The 20,608-nt window shown below is 38.1% G+C and overlaps 1 protein-coding gene across 2 annotated transcripts in view; it reads left to right on the forward strand.

Moving 5' to 3' along the window:
* LOC126778070 (huntingtin) overlaps positions 1 to 20,608 on the forward strand; it is a 48,917-nt gene that overhangs the window by 16,235 nt on the left and 12,074 nt on the right. For both annotated transcript variants that reach the window (XM_050501415.1, XM_050501416.1), the window contains exons 18-39: positions 251 to 426; positions 1,631 to 2,155; positions 3,174 to 3,334; positions 4,104 to 4,197; positions 5,314 to 5,413; positions 6,350 to 6,444; positions 7,044 to 7,289; positions 7,969 to 8,362; positions 8,510 to 8,696; positions 9,117 to 9,261; positions 9,681 to 9,863; positions 10,484 to 10,602; positions 11,290 to 11,421; positions 12,040 to 12,192; positions 13,266 to 14,310; positions 15,367 to 15,563; positions 16,492 to 16,638; positions 17,282 to 17,467; positions 17,775 to 17,923; positions 18,513 to 18,640; positions 19,030 to 19,227; positions 20,179 to 20,348. In XM_050501415.1, the coding sequence (XP_050357372.1) occupies positions 251 to 426; positions 1,631 to 2,155; positions 3,174 to 3,334; positions 4,104 to 4,197; positions 5,314 to 5,413; positions 6,350 to 6,444; positions 7,044 to 7,289; positions 7,969 to 8,362; positions 8,510 to 8,696; positions 9,117 to 9,261; positions 9,681 to 9,863; positions 10,484 to 10,602; positions 11,290 to 11,421; positions 12,040 to 12,192; positions 13,266 to 14,310; positions 15,367 to 15,563; positions 16,492 to 16,638; positions 17,282 to 17,467; positions 17,775 to 17,923; positions 18,513 to 18,640; positions 19,030 to 19,227; positions 20,179 to 20,348 (4,930 nt within the window). The remainder of the gene's footprint in view (positions 1 to 250; positions 427 to 1,630; positions 2,156 to 3,173; positions 3,335 to 4,103; positions 4,198 to 5,313; positions 5,414 to 6,349; positions 6,445 to 7,043; positions 7,290 to 7,968; positions 8,363 to 8,509; positions 8,697 to 9,116; positions 9,262 to 9,680; positions 9,864 to 10,483; positions 10,603 to 11,289; positions 11,422 to 12,039; positions 12,193 to 13,265; positions 14,311 to 15,366; positions 15,564 to 16,491; positions 16,639 to 17,281; positions 17,468 to 17,774; positions 17,924 to 18,512; positions 18,641 to 19,029; positions 19,228 to 20,178; positions 20,349 to 20,608) is intronic.

Consider the following 20,608-nt stretch of genomic DNA (forward strand, 5'->3'; position numbering starts at 1 on the left):
CATTCAAACTATTTGCAACGGTGAAAACTTTGTTGTGTACATGAATATTTAGTGGTGCTCGGTCGGGCTTGAACCCACGATAATCGGTTAAGATTCACGCGTTCTTTCTTACCACAGATAATAAATAGATATTGAAGCTTTAAAAAATATTATTCATTCGCATTTGAGTTGAAGGGTAATAATGCAAAGAATATTTGTCATATAAAGCTTTTTGTAGTTTACATTAAGACTTTGATACTTGTTCTTTTAGAATCAATCCCCAGAAAGAATAGTATGCCATCTGAGTCAGATGATAAAGGATCTCTAAGAAAAAAGCCGCACACGGCCGCGACGAGTCTCAAAGCGAACTTCGCTGGACATTTCTTCAATGATCCCTTCTACATGAAGCTGTATGAGAATCTGAGGGCTACGTACTCTAATCATAAGGTTTGTTTTTACTTATTTATATAAATATACAAACAGATTATCGTCAGGATATATATTGCAATTACGAAATTATACAATTTTAAGCTAGATTACATTCCTAAGTATGAGAACACGGGATGCTCATTAAAATAATATAAATACAGTCAGTTGTTTTTTATGTATTAATCAATAAAATTCAGAAATTAAGGTAATTTATAAATTAAAATCATGTAACAATAATGATTAAAAATAATTAAGAATGACAATAATTTTTAATTATTATTAATGTTTGTTTAGCACTATAATTGTTTATTTATTTGTATTTAATGAAAACAAACAGTATCTTAATAAATTTTATTAATATCAAATATTGACAAATCATTACCATCAAAGGTTTGCAATGATTGATTAACACAACACGTGAAGATGAGAGTAATAACGGAGAAAATTATCACAGTAACTTAACAGCCTGTTAATGTCCCACTGCTGGGCTAAGGCCTCCTCTACCTTTTTTTTTGAGGAGAAGGTTTAGAGCTTATTCCATCACGCTGCTCCAATGCGCGTTGGTAGAATACACATGTGACATAATTTCAATGAAATTAGACATATGCAGGTTTCCTCACGTTATCAAAATTATCAATTAATTAAAAATTAGGTCCAAAAGAGTGTAAAAGAGAGAGAGAGAGAGAGAGAAATGACAATTTCATTCAATGACAATTAAATCAGTACTGCCATTAGACCAAATATTTTTGATATAACGATTAAATTATTTATTTATTTATATATACATTATATGCGTGAGAGGGGAGCTATATCCTTGATATAGACAAGGATATAGCTACCAAAAAAAAAACCGTAAAAACGTGTATGTTTTGTCCTTGTCTGTATTCTTAATACACGTTATATAAAATTTCATGATGATCGGTTGAGTAGTATGAAGATTTGAAAGCGTAACAAACAAATGAATAAACGATTTCGCTGTTATAATATTAGTAAGAAATAAATATTATATATAGAAATTAAACGACCATTTTTGTTGATGACTCATGTTTTGAGATATCAGTGGTGGGGTAGCAGGTGCTATTGGTTTTAGTAAGGATTTCTCATTCAATTTGCTGTCTCTCTCATGGCTGGATATCGATTCGTAAAAAAAAGAGATAGATAATAGAAGTAGGTAGAAATGTATGTGTATATTCTGTTATATATATAAAAGATTAATTTTCAGATAAATCTAGAACCAAAGAGCAGCATATTTTACGAATTTCTATCAACGACGCTCAACTGCTTAGCGATACAGCTGGAACTGTCGACAGAGAAGGAATTCGGTCCAGTCACCGAAGAGGTCTTATATTACCTAAAAGTCTTAATGCCCCTTTGCCCAGAACAAACGGTCTACTGTGTGACTCAGCTTTTAAAGTGTCTGTTCGGTACGAACATGATAAACCAATACTCAGATTTCATGAATGTCGCAACTAAGAACTTCACCGATGAAAGCCCGAACTTCTTCCAAGATGTAATGTTGGTGAACTCCTTGAAGTTAATCGAGGATGATAAGAGTAGTATCAGCTCGAGTTCCAGCCAGAAACTGTCGCTGGACAGCAAGAATCCGAGGATGATGGATGAGAGACACCTCCTGATTATGTTGGAGAATTTTTCAAAGAACCGCACGGACAGGAAGTGGAGTACTAATAAGAAGGAGCTGGAAAGGTACATTCGCTTGTTCGAACCTGTTGTCATTCAGTCTTTAAAGGTGAGCTTCGTTTTTATACATATATGACTTATATTCTTAATAAATTATTTTAATTCAGCTAAACATACCTGGATTTGAACCCGTGACTTTAACTTATATATTTCGTACACATATTTTAGTTTTTTAAAACAATTTTAATTATTTATTTACATAGTAGACGAGCCGGTTGGCGTGGTTGGCGGATGCTTGCCTTTCACGCCGAAGGTTGTGGGTTCGATTCCCACCCAGGACAGATATTTGTGTGCATGTCTGTTTGTCCTGAGTCTGGTTATAATTATCTATATAAGAATGTATTTACAAAAAGAAAAATAGTATATGTAGTATATCAGTTGTCTGGTTTCCATAGTACAAGCTTTGTACGAGCTTAATTTGCGATCAGATGGCCGTGTGTGAAAAATGTCCCAAGATATTATTTATATTACAAGAAAAATGAACCATTTTTGACTTATCAAGAGGTCTCTTGTAGTGGCAATAAGACAGTTGTTTATATCAAATTAATTTTCCGCATATCAAATTAATCGCCCGCGATTTGATGCGCGTTGTAGGGGATTGGGTATTTTTTTTATAGAATAGGAAGGCGGATGGGCATATGGGCCACCTGATGGTAAGTGGTTACCAACGCCCATAGACATTTGCGTTGTAAGAAATGTTAACCATCACCAATGCGCCAACAACCTTGGGAACTAAGATGTTATGTCCTTTGTGCCTGTAATTACACTGGCTCACTCACCCTTCAAACCGGAACACAACAATACCAAGTACTGCTGTTTTGCAGTAGAACATCTGGTGAGTGGGTGGTACCTACCCAGACGAGCTTTCAAAAAGCTCTACCACCAGTAAAAGCTATTAGGTAGAAAAAAAAACGTGTCCTACGTGTCGGGTTCAATCTTGCTTCATAATAAAATTCATTAATCATTCAACGGCTTAGCCATTAAACGTAACAGAGGTGGCAGAGTTCGTTTCGCATTTATAATATTAGTATATATTATACATTCCGTTTACTTGATTTGTTTCGCAGAGTTACACAATGCAGAATGACATTCCACTGCAGTGCGCGGTACTACGCCTGCTGTGTCAGCTGCTCGCTTTACGGGTGAACTACTGCATGCTGGACAGTGATCAAGTTTTCATCGGATTTCTAATGAAGCAACTCGATCTTGTCGAGCAGCATGAAATACCGTATGTATCGTTTTTTTTTTTAAATATGTATACCGTATAGGCAGGCGGATGGTCGAATGGACCACCTGATGGTGAGTGCTTACCACCACTTATTGGCAATGTAAGAAATATTAATAACTTCTTATATTACGGGAACTAAGATGTTATATGGCTGTAATTACAGTGGCTCATGTATTGGAGGACAACAGTACTTATTGCTGTTTGGCGTTAGAATATCCGATTGGGTGGTATTTTACTTGTGGTAGGGCTTTGTGCAAGCTCGTCTGGGTATGTACCACCCACTCATCAGATATTCTACCGCAAAACATTGATATTGTTGTGTTCCGGTTTGAAGGGTGAGTGAGCCAGTGTAATTACAGGCACAAGGGACATAACATCTTAGTTCCCAAGGTTGGTGGCGCATTGTTGATGTAAGCGATGGTTAACATTTCTTACAATATCAATGTCTATGGGCGTTGGTGACCACTTACCATCAGGTGGCCCATATACCGGTCCGCCTTCCTATTCTATAAAAAAAATCAACCCAGACGGGCACTATTCATTTATCAACTATTTATGTCGATGTATAATCAAAGTCTAGATGAAGTGCATTCGAAAATGTCGAAGCGATTTCGAACATCGCTTTCGTCTAAATTATTCAACACAATTGTTGATCGCGTGGTAAAACGAATACAAACAAGCAACCACAATCGTCTTAATTTAAGAAAAAAAATATATTTCAAGATAAGTGGAAATTTTAAAGCGTTATCGTTTTAATTTTTCATTTCAGGCACTGCTGTGAGCTCGTTAACAGTATTCTATTGTTTTTGGTGCAACTATCTTCGTCGAAACATCACTCAAAACAAATAATTGAAATACCAAAGGTAATTTTTATTTTACCTTACAACTGAAACTCATATAATTTTCACGTTTATTTATGCGATTTATCTTATATGATCAAAGTCTAGATAGACAGATCCTATATAGTGTGTATGCTCTCTGATGGTAAGTGCTTCTGTTGTGCAGAAAAATATGTTTTAAGAGGTGGGGTGACGTCATATATATATATAAATATTTTTTTTTTTTTTTTTTTTTTTTTTTTTTTTTTTTTTTTTTTTTTTTTTTTTTTTTTTTTTTATAGAATATGAAGGTGGACGAGCATATGGGCCACCTGATGGTAAGTGGTCACCAAACGCCCTTAGACATTGGCATTGTAAGAAATGTCAACCATCGCTTCTAGCCAATGCGCCACCAACCTTGGGAACTAAGATTTTATGTCCCTTGTGCCTGTAATTACACTGGCTCACTCACCCTTCAAACCGGAACACAACAATATCAAGTATTGCTGTTTTGCGGTAGAATATCTGATGAGTGGGTGGTACCTACCCAGACGAGCTTGCACAAAGCCCTACCACCAGTTTCCTTATATTGCACTGCTAAGACTGTATATAAGTTATGCTCGTAACTAATCTAGCTAATTACATAAAGACTGGTAAGAATTGTTTATTATTTAGCATTAGCTCAATAAATTTTACAGTAGTTTCTTCGTTCGCGTGTAAGGGTGGTTTTAGAAAACCTATGTACTTTTATGTACCCCCGATAATGTGTACGTATATATAATTTCGTGATTATATGAAAAGCGTAAAAAACTTGAAAATAAACAAACTCATTTTCTCATATATATTACTGGTATTTGCAAGTGGCTTCGCCAGCGTTTTAGGGTAAGAGGGCACAGGTATGTATTAAGGAAAATCTAATATAAGTTAGGTCTACTAACTCGGGGTTCTTCGTACCGATTTTTTATCAAAATCGCTTTAATGGTTTAACCGTAAAAGCGTAACGGACATACAGGCACTTTTACATTTATAATGGTATAAATAAGTTGGTGTTAGTGAACACGAAAGAGAACTTGAAATTGCATTTCCAACTGACTGCATTCCTCCGTACATAACGTAAGTGAAATCGATGTAGTTAATAGTTATATAGCGTTGCTATTACAGTTGATACAACTGTGCGACGGTCTGATGGCGTCCGGGGCTCAAGACGAATGTATCGCTGGCCTGGAACCGGTTGCGGTCCGAGTGTTCAGCAACATGGGGGGTGAGTTTATTCACCTTACTTCACAATTTGACAGTATTATAATTAGAAGTACTATTTTAAGTAATTTACTGGTGGTAGAGCTTTGTGCAAGCTCGTCTGGGTAGGTACCACCCACTCATCAGATATTCTACCGCAAAACAACAGTACTTGGTATTGATGTGTTCCGGTTTGAAGGGTGAGTGAGCCAGTGTAATTACAGGCACAAGGGACATAACATCTTAGTTCCCAAGGTTGGTGCCGCATTTGTGATGTAAGCCATGGTTAACATTTCTTACAATGCCAATTTCTATGGGCGTTGGTGACCACTTACCATCAGGTGGCCCGTATGCTCGTCCGCCTTCCTATTATATATAAAAAAAAAATTATATACTATTTATATACAATGTTTTATACATAATGTATTGGCAGATAGCTTCCCGTTAAAGTAGAAGGGTTTAGTATTTATCGCATTACGCAGTTCTAATACGGTTTGGTTTATACGCCAGTGTAAATTTAATTACAGTTTATCTTATCGTTGGTAAGCATTAGGTTAGCGTGGTGGAATAAGCTCCGAACCTTCTGCTCAAAAAGAGGCCTTAGCCCAGCAGTGAGACTTATGCGAGTAAATTAATTATAATGAAATATTTTGTAAATTATTAAATCAAGTTGTAGTCATCTAAGCCGAGATGGCCTAGTGGTTAGAACGCGTGAATCTTAACCGACGATCGTGGGTTCAAACCCGGGCAAGTACCGGTGGAATAAGCTTCAAACCTTCTCCTCAAAAGGGAGAGGAGGCCTCAACCCAACAGTGGGACATTCAGAGGCTGTTACTTTACTGTACTGTACTGTATGTCATCTAGGTGTGTGTCATATGCAATATCAAAATGATCATATTAAATGCAGATATCATGCGATGTCTGATGATATAATCTATGACTATTTTTTTTATCTGTGAAGGTGCTAGCACGTTGGGGAGGGCCCAGCAACAAGAAGCGCAGGCAACGAGAGAAGTTTTGTTTTATATGCTGCAGAAAACTATGCACCAGCCTAAGGTATGTCATAGCATTTACTTGTTTAGTTGTGCTTGGCCTATACATCCCACATAACCCAGTTCCCCCCCATGGGAGCTGGGTACCTTTCTGAAGGTTTCCACTGCGTGAAAAAAAAATGACATAGAAAGATTAACGAAGTAGCCTGCCGCTTGTAATTTTGTGCTTAGGAATGTCTAAACTCAAAATCATTCATTCAACATAGAAGCATTGCACTTGATTATTGATAGTCAAACCAGAAACTACCATCGGTTCGGAAAAGAAACACCCAGCCCTGAGAAGAACCGGCGAAAGAAACTCAGCGGTTTTTTTTATTTTCATATGTATCACGTTTCGTTTATAAAAAAATAATTAATCTAAAATTAATAGGTAATCCGATACGACCGGAATGAGTTCAGGTGCAGAACGAACGGCTTTACGTGCTTAAATAATTATTGTAACATTTAAAACTTGATTGCGTAATTTAAAAACGGCTACTTTGATTTAAAATTAACATTTTACGGTCATATATGTTTTTTTATCATTATATTTTAATATTTCTATTATGATTTTGATAAATAAAATAATGTCAATTTTAATTATTATTATGTTTTTCGTACCAGGTATTGAATCTAGTGTCATGTGTGCTCTCGCTATCCCAAGAGCACCCAGAGAGTTACTACCGCTGGTCCGAGTTGGCCAGCGATACGTTACTCAACTTGCTCAGCGAGAGAAGTGTGGAGTGCGATTCTATTCACGCGGTGGAGTCGTTGGAAACTCTGCTACAGTCTCTGTATAGAGATGTATTGCTGGAACAGACACGGGTTGAGATAATCTTGAAGATATTGTTCAAAGCGCCACTGGATCAAGTAAGTCTAATTACTGATCCCGTCATTGTTAATTTTTATTTTTTATTTTTAGAATAGGAAGGCGGACGAGCATATGGGCCACCTGATGGTAAGTGGTCAACAACGCCCTTAGACACTGGCATGTAAGAAATGTTAACCATCGCTCACATCACCAATGCGCCACTAACCCTTTGATGTTATGTCCTTTGTGCCTGTAATAACACTGGCTCACTCACCCTTCGAACCGGAACACAACAATACCAATTTTTTTTAATGATATTTTTTTAAATAGGTGGTTAGTCTGCCCTATGGTCACCCGTTAGTAAGTCAGTACCACCCATAGAAATAGGCAATGTAAGAAATATTAACCATTCTTTACATTTTCAATGCGCCAACTATATTCATATTTCTAATTACTAATTATTTCTATTTTGTAATTCTTAAATATATAGAGATATGTAATTATAGAAATACTATTTTTCGCCCGCGGCTTCTCCCGTGTGCATGTAGAGAGGAAAGGAGTTATGTACCCTATGTACGTAAAATTTCATACCGATTGGTTGAGTAGTGAAGACGTGAAAGCGTAACAAACAAACAAATAAATAAACAAACGAACTCACTTTCACATTTATAAAAATAGTAAAGATTAATGGATTACAATAATTGTGTTATTAAAAAATTACAATTTTTTTTTTTTCAGGAAACAACACCGAGGAAACTAAAACTTCGCTACTTAACAATAATAATGGTGTTGTTACGCAAAGTCCTCGTTCTCATACCGGAAAGCGAGATATTGCTATCTATTAATTATTTAAAATCGACTTGCATTTCGCCTCAATCGATATTCTTCAACGTAAAACCAAACGTCGACCCGTTAAACGTTCAAAATGTTAATGAAAACTGCGCAAACCTGTCCCCGGATGTGATCCTAGTACGATTCCTTTTTAAAACGTTGACATTTGCGATCATTGAAATGGAAGACTTTCAAGCGAATATCAACCTTGAGGATGATGATGATAAAGCTCAAAATCGATTGATGTACTCTGTATGTGTGAACATCATTATACAGGCTAAACATATGCTTCATTTGACGAGTGAGTTAAAATCTTGATAAAATATTATTATTATTTTTTTAATATTTCTTTTGAAGAAAACTTTTTGGTTAATTCAATTAATTATTTAAATATATATATATATATTGCTATAATACCGCAACAATGACTCAATATAAATATTTTCAGATGGCTGCCTGTTCCCTCTCACAGCTAAAACGGCTCAAACGATCCTACACAATGAGCAAAGCGGTCTGAACACGGGACTTTACAGTCCTGAGGAAAATATTCCTTTGGATACGTTGAATTTGATATGTTTGAGATCTGCTCACCGACTGCCGCTGATAACTGTACACTGGTCACATCTGTTGATAAGGTAAGTGCTACATATCTTAATACGATCTTAGTTTTTTTTAATCTCACCTGATGGTAAGTGGTCACCACCTCTATGTGCGCTGTAAACAATATTAACCACTCCTTACATCACAAGATTATGTCCCTTGTACTGTAGTTAAAAAAAAAAAAAAGTTACACTGGCTCACTCACCCTTTAAACCAATAATGTTATTGCTGTTTAGCGGTAGAATATCTAATGCGTGGGTAGTGCCCAGACGAGTAAACCTCTCTGTAACCTATTCTAGTCACAAATCCAAATAAACAGCTCAAGGTCCGTGGGGTTGCTCCATAGCAAATTTTATCGAAATCGATTCATACCCTTGAAAGTGTAAAAGAAAGTTATTTTTGCATTTATAATATTAGGCTCTTACTTTATTAATCGTACACGATTTATGTTTCAGACTAAACTTCCTGTCTCATAAGTACTGGCACAAGCTGATCGGCTTCGCTCGCAACTTGCCGCTCAGTGCGGACAGCGGGGACACCGCGCTGCTGAGGGTCGACGTACTCCAGACGGCCTGCGTCATGGCTTATTGTGAATACTTTGTAAGTATATTCCTTTCAATTTTTTTTAACTACATTCTCTCGAATATACTCTTAACCCTCTTATTGGGAGGAGATGAATTCTCTTGCCCACATGTGGGATATTTGTCATCTCCTTTTTTATCTTAAAAAAACATTAAAATTAGTCTTTAATTTATAAATAAAAAAATGTATATTTAAAGCGTCACTAGCGCAATGTTTTACGAGCCGACTAGCGATGTAAAAGGCGCAAGTTCGAACCTGACCCGTTAGGTTACCATCGTCCCCACTCCTAATACGAGCTGGAAGATGAATTGGAGGGGTAATCAAGGATATCAGTTAATCTTTAAGAATTAGCACTGCTAGTATTCTTTAAAAAAATAATAACAAAGTGAATGTTAATGTAAATATTTTTTATATAAGTATAATCTTCCCATTCCCAGATAGACAACGGTCTGTCGGAAGCGGTCCACCTGACGTGGCTGCTGGTGAACCGCGTGCACGTCCTGGTGTCGCAGCTGGGCGAGCCGGCCGTGCGCGGGCTGCTGGCGCGCGTGCAGCGGGCGGCCGGCGCGTCGGCGCTGCTGCTGCAGGCCGTCGCCGCGAGGTGCCAGGCCTGCCTGAAGGTACTGGCCACGTCTGGCGTCTCCACTTGCCCGGGTTACACTTCAATTGTGACTTAGAAATAAACGCTTATAAAGAGAACGTCCAGCGGTACTGTTGTGTTCCGGCTAAAAAGGTGAGTGAGCCAGCCTTCCTGCAAGCAAAAGGGTATGTCGCTTACATCTTAGTTCCCGAGGTAGGTGGCGCATTGGCGATATAAGGGATGAATATTTCTTGCAATGCCAAAGTCTATGGGCGGTGACTTACCATAAGGATTGCTCACTTAGCAAGTCAGCCTACCTAATAGCATAAAAAATAGATAGTTCTCCTGTGTTTGTATTTTGCGCAGTTGGTCAGTTTCCCTTGAAAATGCCCGCCATATATAAAAGCGAATTGATAACGTCTTTGCTTCCGACGGCTTTAATTTAAAAAGTAAGGGTACAAATAAAAGTAAGTAATGTGAGAGAAGCACGCAACAAATGAATGGTGGACGTGATGTTGAGTGATCACATCGGGTAATTAAAATTGACAATTGAGTTTTCATCATTCTAAGCAATAGTAGGTAAGATGACATTATGAGTCGTTTTCATAATGGCTTCGTAATTATATTGGTGAATAATCAAAAACAATATTTAATTTTCAGGATGAATTTGCACTGAACACACACAAAATATTGTCCCAGTGTCATGAGAGTCAGTCGGGAGCATTGGTCTTTTTAATATGTCGAATTATCGGTAAACTGGAACCAGCTATCGGTGCTCGGTGAGTTGTTTTATATTATTTAAAGAATTATTTCATATTAAAAAAAATCCACCAACCCGCAATGGAGCAGCATGGTGGAATAAGCTCCAAACCTACTCTTTAAAAAGAGGGAGAGGAGGCCTTTAACCCAGCAGTGGGATATTCACAGGCTGTTACGGTAAAAAAAAAGTGTTTGTGCCAAGAGCTCGTGTACCGAAATGAGAATTTGATATAGTTTGCGCGTGCAAAAGAAAAATTGCATAAGTTTTGTTCACAAGTCATTTTATAAAAAGAACATATTTAAGAAAGAAAACTGCATTCGTCTACTTATACCAGTTACTATATTTTAGAAAATATGCGGTTAGCTTACGGCTAGTAGAAAAGTCTACGAGTCGTAATTCAATATATATCATTGGCTTGCTACTTACGGATCAGAAAGTTATGAATAACGGACAGAAGTTTAAATATATGAAGATGACAAAAATATTGTTTTGTTAATATATAGCAACTGGGATTAAATATCTGATGACAATTTATATTTTTTTTATTGTACCATTAATAATAATAATATCTTGGGACATTATTCACACACGGCCATCTGATCCCAAACTTAGCAGAGCTTGTGCTATGGAAGTTTTAAAAAAAAATTCATACACTATTTGAGCAAAAAATATTTCGGTACCTACCATAGATTATAATATTTTACAGATTCGCAAAACTGGCAATAGACAGATGTAAGTCATTGAAGAGTATGTCGCCAGAGATAATAAACTCTCAGCTTTCGAAAGAAGATGTTCAAGTTGCGCTTGAATTGTTGCAAAGGGACAAGGTTCATATCCGGTGAGTGCTCTATAAAATTAATAGTAAATGGTGCGTTCTGCGTCAAGAGTGCGCAGAATATGCGTGCGTGAATATGTGGATTATTTTGTTTCATTCGTATACTTGATTAGAAATCCAATCGTATATTTCTCGAATAGACAAAAGATATTCCTTAGACAGAAGGATGATGAATCAATAACAATAACTAAAAAGATATATCACGTTTTTGATCATCATTCTTAAATATATATTTTTAATAATTATGACTATAAAGCCAGGATGGCCCAGTGGTAAGAACGCGTGAATCTTAACCGATGATCGTGGGTTCAAACCCGGGCAAGCACCACTGAATTTTCATGTGCTTAATTTGTGATTACATTTCATCTCATGCTTGACGGTGAAGGAAAACATCGTGAGAAAACCGGCATGTGTTTAATTTCACTGAAATTCTGTCAAATGTGTATTCCACCAAGCCGAATTAGAGCAGCGTGGTGAAATAAGCTCTGAACCTTCTCCTCAAAAAGGGAGACGAGGCCTTAACAGGCTGTTACTGTAATAATTATGACGATTAAATAAAAATACCCAACACAAGCCATTAATTTTTATATCGTACCAATGTCTTGTTAAAATATTTTTCAGTTATTCAAATTTGGTAGTGGAATTAAACGGACTGGCATCCAGCGTGTTTGATCTGTCACCGTTGGATCTCTCTCAGGACAGGGCGATCAATCCCCATTACATCATCACGAGCAACGTAGACAGCTGCTGGTTACTTAACCAGGTCAAAAGCAGGTGAGGCATTATTCCGATTCAAATATACATACAGTTTAGGTGAATTGATGAATATGTTCTCCTGGCCGATTTCGGTCACGGCGGCCAGTATCAAGATAGGTTAGCCAACTACGCAGGATAGACTATAATATTATAGTGCACAAGTTAGTGCACAAACATAGGTGCACTCTCTATTCCCTCACTCTCATAATCCGATGGAACGGCAATCCGACACGACAGGATAGTACGGCACAAGAGTGTACACTTTCTTTATTTATTTATTTTTTGAGGTTGAACTGAAAACGTTGGAATAGTTTATTAATACAGTTTGTATGTATTCCGCTGCCGTTTTTCGATCTTTCAAACTTTTTGCAAACTTTCAACTGCTACTGAGAATTTTGGACTGAAAAAGTCAATAATATTTTAATGGCACAACGTGGGCCTTGAACCCAGGACCTCGGGATAGTCATTAGACCAACGAGGCAGCAAGTCAGCTGAACTAAAATGTAATTGATAAAACTTTCATATTCTGTGTAATATGACGCATACACAAGTCTTACAGAAAATATTTTCCGTGAAAGTTTTGCATGTTTTTTTTAATATTTGGGATACAATATTTTTTTAAATGTTATCTTGTTTGTTTTTCATTTTTCTTACAACATAAGTAAATAAAGGGTAACCTTGACGGTCTATATTTCATTCATTTTAAATGGACAATTAATGTAACAATACAATAGGACAATAACCCATGGTGCCGTTTATTTTTATTTTTTTATAGAATGGGAAGGCGGACGAGCGTATGGGCCACCTGATGGTAATTGGTCACCAACGCCCATAGACATTGGCATTGTAAGAAATGTTAACCATCGCTTACATCACAAATGCGCCACCAATCTTTAGAACTAAGATGTTATGTCCCTTGTGCCTGTAATTACACTGGCTCACTCACCCTTCAAACCGGAACACAACAATACCGAGTACTGCTGTTTTGCGGTAGAATATCTGATGAGTGGGTGGTACCTACCTAGACAAGCTTGCACAAAGCTCTACCACCAGTATTATTATTAATATATATATCGTTTTTTGGTTTATAGATGCTGTCAAACGGATTGTAACATTCCGAAAGTACCGAAGTATAACGATTTGGCGCTACTGCTATTAAACCTTTCCCAAGAAGATCTAAAAGCCATAATGTCCTATCCGGAGTTTGACAGGAAAATATTAAGCTCGTGTTTCAAAGTAGCGTGTGAAACATTCACAAGAGACTTCTTCAATGCAATTTCAGAGCAAGAACTGAGAGAGTCAGAGATAGACTTGATAAGAGAACAGAGAGAGATGGAGATAGCTAAGGAGGAAATGTCTTCTTCCGTCGATAGCAATAAATTATACGTAGTCAATACTTTACAGGTGTTCAAGAAGGGCGATGCTAAAGAGTCCAAATCCCAATTCTTCATACCGATTATGGATAACGATGTCAAAGAAAAGTTTGGGAACTTGCAAATATCGGAAGAGGAATCTGATATTACGATACCAGAATTGTCTAAATTGTATCAAGTGTCCTTGATGACGTTAGACAAGTCGTTGGCCGATGTTCTTAAACTTTTCCCAAAACAAAATCGACCATTGAGCCAATCGGAAAACTTTAGTTTGAATGTCGAACAAACTATAGACAGATACACGAGGCGATGTCACCAAGTTTTCCAAGATAAATTATTCTATCAGGAATTTATAACTATACATACTGTATTGACAGGATTTTTGAAATCTGCTGACGCGATTTTGACTCTTATAGACGAAACTGACTGTGATTTAGTAGAAAAATGCGTTGATAATATAATTCCAAATTCACTATCTAGAAATATAGCTGTGTTTTCCGTTGTATCGCTACAATATATGTCTTTCTTGATAAAGAATAAGAAAATAGTTGAGGCTCCGATAAACGCTGATGTTTCATTCCGTGTGACGAACGTATCCAAGGATAATGTAAGCGTGGATCACGTTATATTGGTCACTCTAGAGAATGTATCAAAAGCTCTGACTTTTAAAGAAATTTGGTCCGAGTTGAACACCGAGAACAATTCTAACAGGAATCAATCGGCGATCAGTTGCCTGTATGCGATCGTTAAATATTTAGTTAAGGTAATATATTTTCTTTTTTATTTCAATTACTATTAATAATTTCAATATCTCGTAGTAATATTTGCTACCCGTGTTATTATAATACTGTTAGCAACTGTTAATAAAACACTCCAAATATTCACACACAAACTATATACCGTAACGGTCTGTGAATGTCCCACTGCTGGGCTAAGGCCTCCTCTCCTCTTTTAAGGAAAGGCTTATTAAAAAAGCTTATTCCACCACGCTGCTCTAATGCGGGTTGGTGGAATATACATGTGGCAGATTTTCATTTAAATTAGACACATGCAGGTTTCCTCGTGATGTTTTCCTTCACCGTCAAGCACGAGATGAATTATAATCACAAATCAAGCACATGAAAATTCAGTGGTGCTTTCCCGGGTTTGAACCCACGATTATCGGTTACACACTATATAATAACATAAAATGTTTCACAGATACCCTTTTCGTGACTGTATTTTTCTTTCTTTATTAATAATATGCTTCATAAATGTTTCTTTTTTACGCCGCTAGGCAATTATTGTATTTATCTTATGTTATCATGTAAGTGAATACTATTCTTAATGAGAAATAAAGTTTATATAATCCGAAATATATTCAATATAATTATATAATAAATGGATACAGATAACACATAAGATAGTAACGGAGTGAAAAAAGTCTGTGTAGTTTTTTGTTTCATTTAATGAAATAATAATAAAAAATATACAAATTTTTAGCATATTCTATTAGAAATCTAAATTGTTATGTAGTTTTTAACATGTCCGATACTTAAAATACTGAGATATAAAGGCTTTTGTCCGCATAATGCTGTCACTGTCCGCAAAACAATCAATTAAAACGCACGTAATTCTACCAAAACCTAGTGTTGCTACTATTTATTAAATTTTACCATGATAATATTTATTTATGATGTTAAAAAATATGATATAATATAAAATATAATATTCATCAAATGGAATGTCCTTTTCCTGTATAGAGGAGAAATTTTGCCCAGTTATAAGACATTTAATTATTTTAATTTTTTAAATTAATTTTGATTTTATATACATACAGGACAAAAAACCATTGATTCTAAAATCATATATGAAATTTCAAGACGAAGGTCCACAACCCGATATAATAATCACAGGTAATAAGCTGGCAACATTGATTGAATATTGGGAAGAGAATTTGTATACAAAAACAAATAAAGGTATATTAGGGACGAGATATAAAATGGCGATCGAGAGTCTCCTTATAAGCTTGTCAAGGTTCGTGTTACTTTTTTTTTTTTTTTATAGAATAGGAAGGCGGACGAGCATATGGGCCACCTGATGGTAAGTGGTCACCAACGCTCTTAGACGTTGGCATTGTAAGAAATGTCAACCATCGCTTACATATCCAATGCGCCACCAACCTTGGGAACTAAGATTTTATGTCCCTTGTGCCTGTAATTACACTGGCTCACTCACCCTTCAAACCGGAACACAACAATATCAAGTATTGCTGTTTTGCGGTAGAATATCTGATGAGTGGGTGGTACCTACCCAGACGAGCTTGCACAAAGCCCTACCACCAGTCTTACTTAGTACTTGTATTATTATAAATTGTATATAAAAATTTTTAATTATCTAAATTTTGTCACCACTACCAAAATGTGGGTAAAAAGTGTTTGAGTGAAACTGGATTAATTATTCAATAGTATAAAGTAAATTGACGAGCCGGTTGGCGTGGTTGGTAGATACCTGCCTTTCACGTCGAACGTTGTTGGTTCGATTCCCACCCAGGATAGACATTTGTGTGCATGAACATGTCTGTTTGTCCTGAGTCTGGGTGTTTATCTATATAAGTATGTATTTACAAAAGAAAGGTAGTATGTTTAGTATATCAGTTGTGTGGTTTCCATAGTACAAGCTCTGCTTAATTTGGGATCAGATGACCGTGTGTGAATAACGTCGCAAGATATTATTATTATTATGTAAATATCCCAATTTGGGCTATGGACATTTTTTTCGAGGAGCCGGTTTGAAGCTTAAGGTCACATGTTGCAGGTTTCCTTAAAATGTTTCCCTATACGACAATTGAGCACTTACTCCGTAAAAAACACAAATCAATTGATCATCGGTAAATATTTACGTGTTCTAGCCACTGGAGTATATATAATGACACTTGAATTATTAATAAAAAATAAATTTTCAGGCTGGAGTTGGTTACTAATATAGCTCTTATACCACCAATAGCGTGGTCAGACGTTGAGGTGAGGACGAAGAAGGAACATCTTGAAAAGATAGATATACCGTTGCAGCCCTTACAGGACATGGATATTTTGGAAGCGTTTTTGTTTAGGTAAGTTACGGGCAGCACCACTCGGTGGCGATCTTCGCTTTAGATTTATTTGTTGCTTTCAATATTCAAAGTTTTTTTGTACGAATATTATTTATTAATTTTATTTATTTATTTAAAATACTTTTTTAACCACCATAGAAGGACAAAAGGCGGACTTAATGCCTAAAGGCAATCTCTACCAGTCAACCTTTAGGCTAAGCAGAAATTCTTGAAGGCGGTAATTCATAATAAAAAATTTACATAATATAGTTTAGTTTTAGTAGTTTTAAATATACATATTATAGTTTACAAAACGATTTAAGTTTGAGATATTAGCAGTCTGATATATATGTTTGTATTAAATACACAGCGTTGATTTTATACATGGCATAAGGACAATTGAATGATTTCTATAAAAGTATTATTATTGTGATTCAAAGTTTTTCCAAACTCGCCGGTCTAGTTGCTAGCATATAAGCGCAGATTTCGAAGTCTGGGTATGGAAATCTTCCTACCGGAGGTTGGGCCTAAACACTCCCGTTGTGGCACGTTTACGTGCCTCCGAAAGTTGTCGATTCTGGACCCGAGGGCTACGGTTGCGCCCAGCTCGTTGTTCCGATGACTCATGATAATAAGAGATCACCGGCCCGGCGGAATGTTGCAGGGTGAACCTGGTGGGCTGGGCCACGAAGAAGCAGTTCGAGGAGGTGTGGGTGGCGCTGCTGGGCGCGCTGCAGGGGAACGGCCCGCACTGGGCCGTCAGCGGCCTCGGACAGCTGCTGCTGGGCGCCGCGCGCGCGCGCAGCCGCCTGCCGCACGTGCCGCGCCGACACCTGCCGCTGTCGCCCGGGTGCGGTACCGCCTCGTACTTTGTTCTAGCCGTTATGTGCGTTATACCACCTTGGTGGTAGGGCTTTGTGCGAGCCCGGCTGGGATTTTTGCGCAAAAATTTGCTCCCGCCAATCGGCAATGCTTAACTTCAGACGCAAGGAGTATAACATTTTAGTTTTCAAGGTCGATGGCGTATTGGCGATGTAAGGGATGGTCAATATTTCTTACAGCGTCAACTGGTGACCACTTCCCATCAGGTGCCTCTGTTTGTATTGTTACATATACTTAGGAAGTTTAATTTAAATTACCTTTTTTCTATATATTAGAATGCAACGGCTACGAAACATTCTCATCGGTACATCAGCGTACTGTATATTCGAAGATGTGAACCTCGAACGAATACCGCTGATGAAGGACGGTGTCTGTGAATTTCACTATGGGCAATTTAGTACGGATTATTTGAAATACGCTGCAGGTGAATTTAATATTTATTTTCTAAGTGATATGGTTGAGATTTGTGTAATCGGTTTCGGTTATTAAAGTTAGAATTTTCTTTGGATCTTCTCAAAGGGTAAAACGATTTTCTATCTTTTACTGCAATTACCTTGTTAAGTTTTCTTTAAAAAATTTTTTTTAATATTTATAATATATTTTTGATTAATTTAAATAAAGGAATACTGGAGTTAAGTATATAATGGTGAATGGTGTGTTCTCATGTAATCGCTTGTGCATAGTTAGTTTTTGAGTTAATGTAAAAAGTGATTTGAATGTGTGTTATGTACAACCGCTGGGGATCCAAATAAATGAATATAATAATCATTATATGCTTTGTAGTACTTTTGATTTGTTATTTAACAAAATTTAAATTGTACTCAGAAAAATCGACACGAAACTCTCTATCATGTCTGTCACGTCTCTTGAGTTTAACAAATTTCATTTAATATTTGTTGAATTTTAAAGGTAAAACAAGTGTAAAAATCCTTTCAATTGTATTTTAAACATTGAAATAATCTTCTCATACTTTAGGTTTATCTATCACTGATTGTTCGTGTAATTTTTTAAAGATATGACGGACGACGTATCGTACAAGGTTCGCAGAGAAGTTAAGCGTATGAGGAAGAACACGGGAATCGATGTGAACAGCTGCCTCCAGCTGTTGATGGACGTCGCCACTGATATGCTGGATCCGAAGGTAAATAACTCATATTTTAGTATCACTGGATATCGTTAAAAAAGAAAATAATAAAAGTAACTCATAATATTATTTATTTTTTATAAATAGTCGACGTACTATATACAATCGGTTCTCGCGTTTAGACGCCGATCTGCGTTCGCATAGTACGATTGGGTGCGTACTAACGACAGGCAGAGATTCAAATGAATTAGAACGATTTATAATAATAATTATAGCATTTAAGTTCAGACTTAAATACTTAAAATAGTTTTCTTTTTTTCTTTGGTATTTTTTGGCAAAGGCCTCCTCCAATGCTTTACCATTCTTTCCCGCGCTGAGTGCCTAGTTCGTCCACGTTTCTCTGCAACCGCAACGATTTCAATACGAGCGGTCGCCGGTGTGCGCAGGCGGCGACGGGCGTGGCGGCGCGCGTGGCGCTGACGAAGAGCCTGTGCGGCGCGGCGGCGCTGCTGTCGGGCGGCGCGCAGTGGGCGCGGCTGGGCGCGCTGCTGGACGCGCCGGCGCACTGGCCCGCCGCCGCCGCCGCCGCGCTGCACGCGCTCGCGCAGGCGCTGCCCGTGCTGCACGACCTGCGCCAGCGCCGGGTGCGTGCCGCCTCCGCCGTCCGCTTCGGGACGAGCGCCCTCGGGCTCTTTTTATAGAATAGGAGGTGGTCACCGACGCCCATAGACGTTGGCGTTGTAAGAAATGTTAACCGTTGCTCACATCGCCAATGCGCCACCGACCTCGGAAACTAAGATGTTATGTCCCCTGTGCCTGTAATTACACTGGCTCACTCGCCCTTCAAACCGGAACACAGCAGTATCGAGTACTGCTGTTTTGCGGTAGAATATCTGGTGAGTGGACGGTACCTACCCAGACGAGCTTGCACAAAGCTCTACCACCAGTAGCTGCGAGTTGACAGCGGCTTAGCGCAGAAAAACGAAGTCGTGAGTACGTTTTTAAGGAAGGCGAACCAATGCGTTCTCACTGTAGCCGACGTTGAACTTGTTGAGGATGTTATGGTGCAATGTCTGCCATATACGAAAAGTAAGTGGTAGTAGGTACGCATAAATAAAATTAATAAGAATATGCCCATAAAATATATGTCCATAGTTACAGTCATATATGCATGTCAAATTTATAATGATTTATAATATTTCAATTAAAAAAAAATACATTATTAAGTGTATGATAATTGTTCTAAAGATTAGAATTTACATTACATATAAATTTAACGTTAACGTTGGATAGAGCTTGTGACATAGTATTTTTTAGTAGTGTAGGAGGGCGGACGAGCATATGGGTCACTTGATGATAAGTGGTCATCAACGCCCATAGACATCGGCATTCGAAGAAATATTAACCCTCACCCACATCGCCAATACGATGTACAATTTACAGCAACCAGTTAGTAATTACAAAAATTGCAACCAGGTTGTATTTCTTGCACTCTCGTTCACTTTCACTCCTAGAAATACTATTTCTCGTGTTAGTTAAGAGTGAATGTAAGGTCGATTCTCCTCGGAGACGCTGACGGTAACGTGCGTGCGCAGGAGTCGTCGTCGGCGCACGAGAAGCTGCTGCGCTCGCTGGGCGCGTCGCACGCGGCGCTGCGGCAGGCGGCGCTGCGCGGCTGGCTGCTGCAGCTGGGCGCCGCGCCGCCCGCCGCCTGCGTGGCCGCGCTGCGCCGCGCCGCCTGCGCGCACCTCGCCGCCGACGACAGGCAAGCCGCCGCACGCACTCCCGCACGCACGCACTCACGCACGCACGCACTCACGCACGCACGCTAGCGGCGTTGCTCACGAGCGGGTGACGTCAGTCGGTAGTAGCTAGACCGTGGCAGAGGTCCCGGGTTCGAATCTCAGATATAAAGTTATGAGGTTCTGCTCTCCAAAATTCTCAGTAGACGGTCCTGCGCCTGAATTTTTTCCGGTCGTGTCGGATTGTCATCCCGTCGGATTATGAGAGCGAAGGAATAGAGAG

This window comes from Nymphalis io, chromosome 25 (genome assembly GCF_905147045.1).
Source record: "Nymphalis io chromosome 25, ilAglIoxx1.1, whole genome shotgun sequence".
Lineage (NCBI taxonomy): Eukaryota > Metazoa > Arthropoda > Insecta > Lepidoptera > Nymphalidae > Nymphalis > Nymphalis io.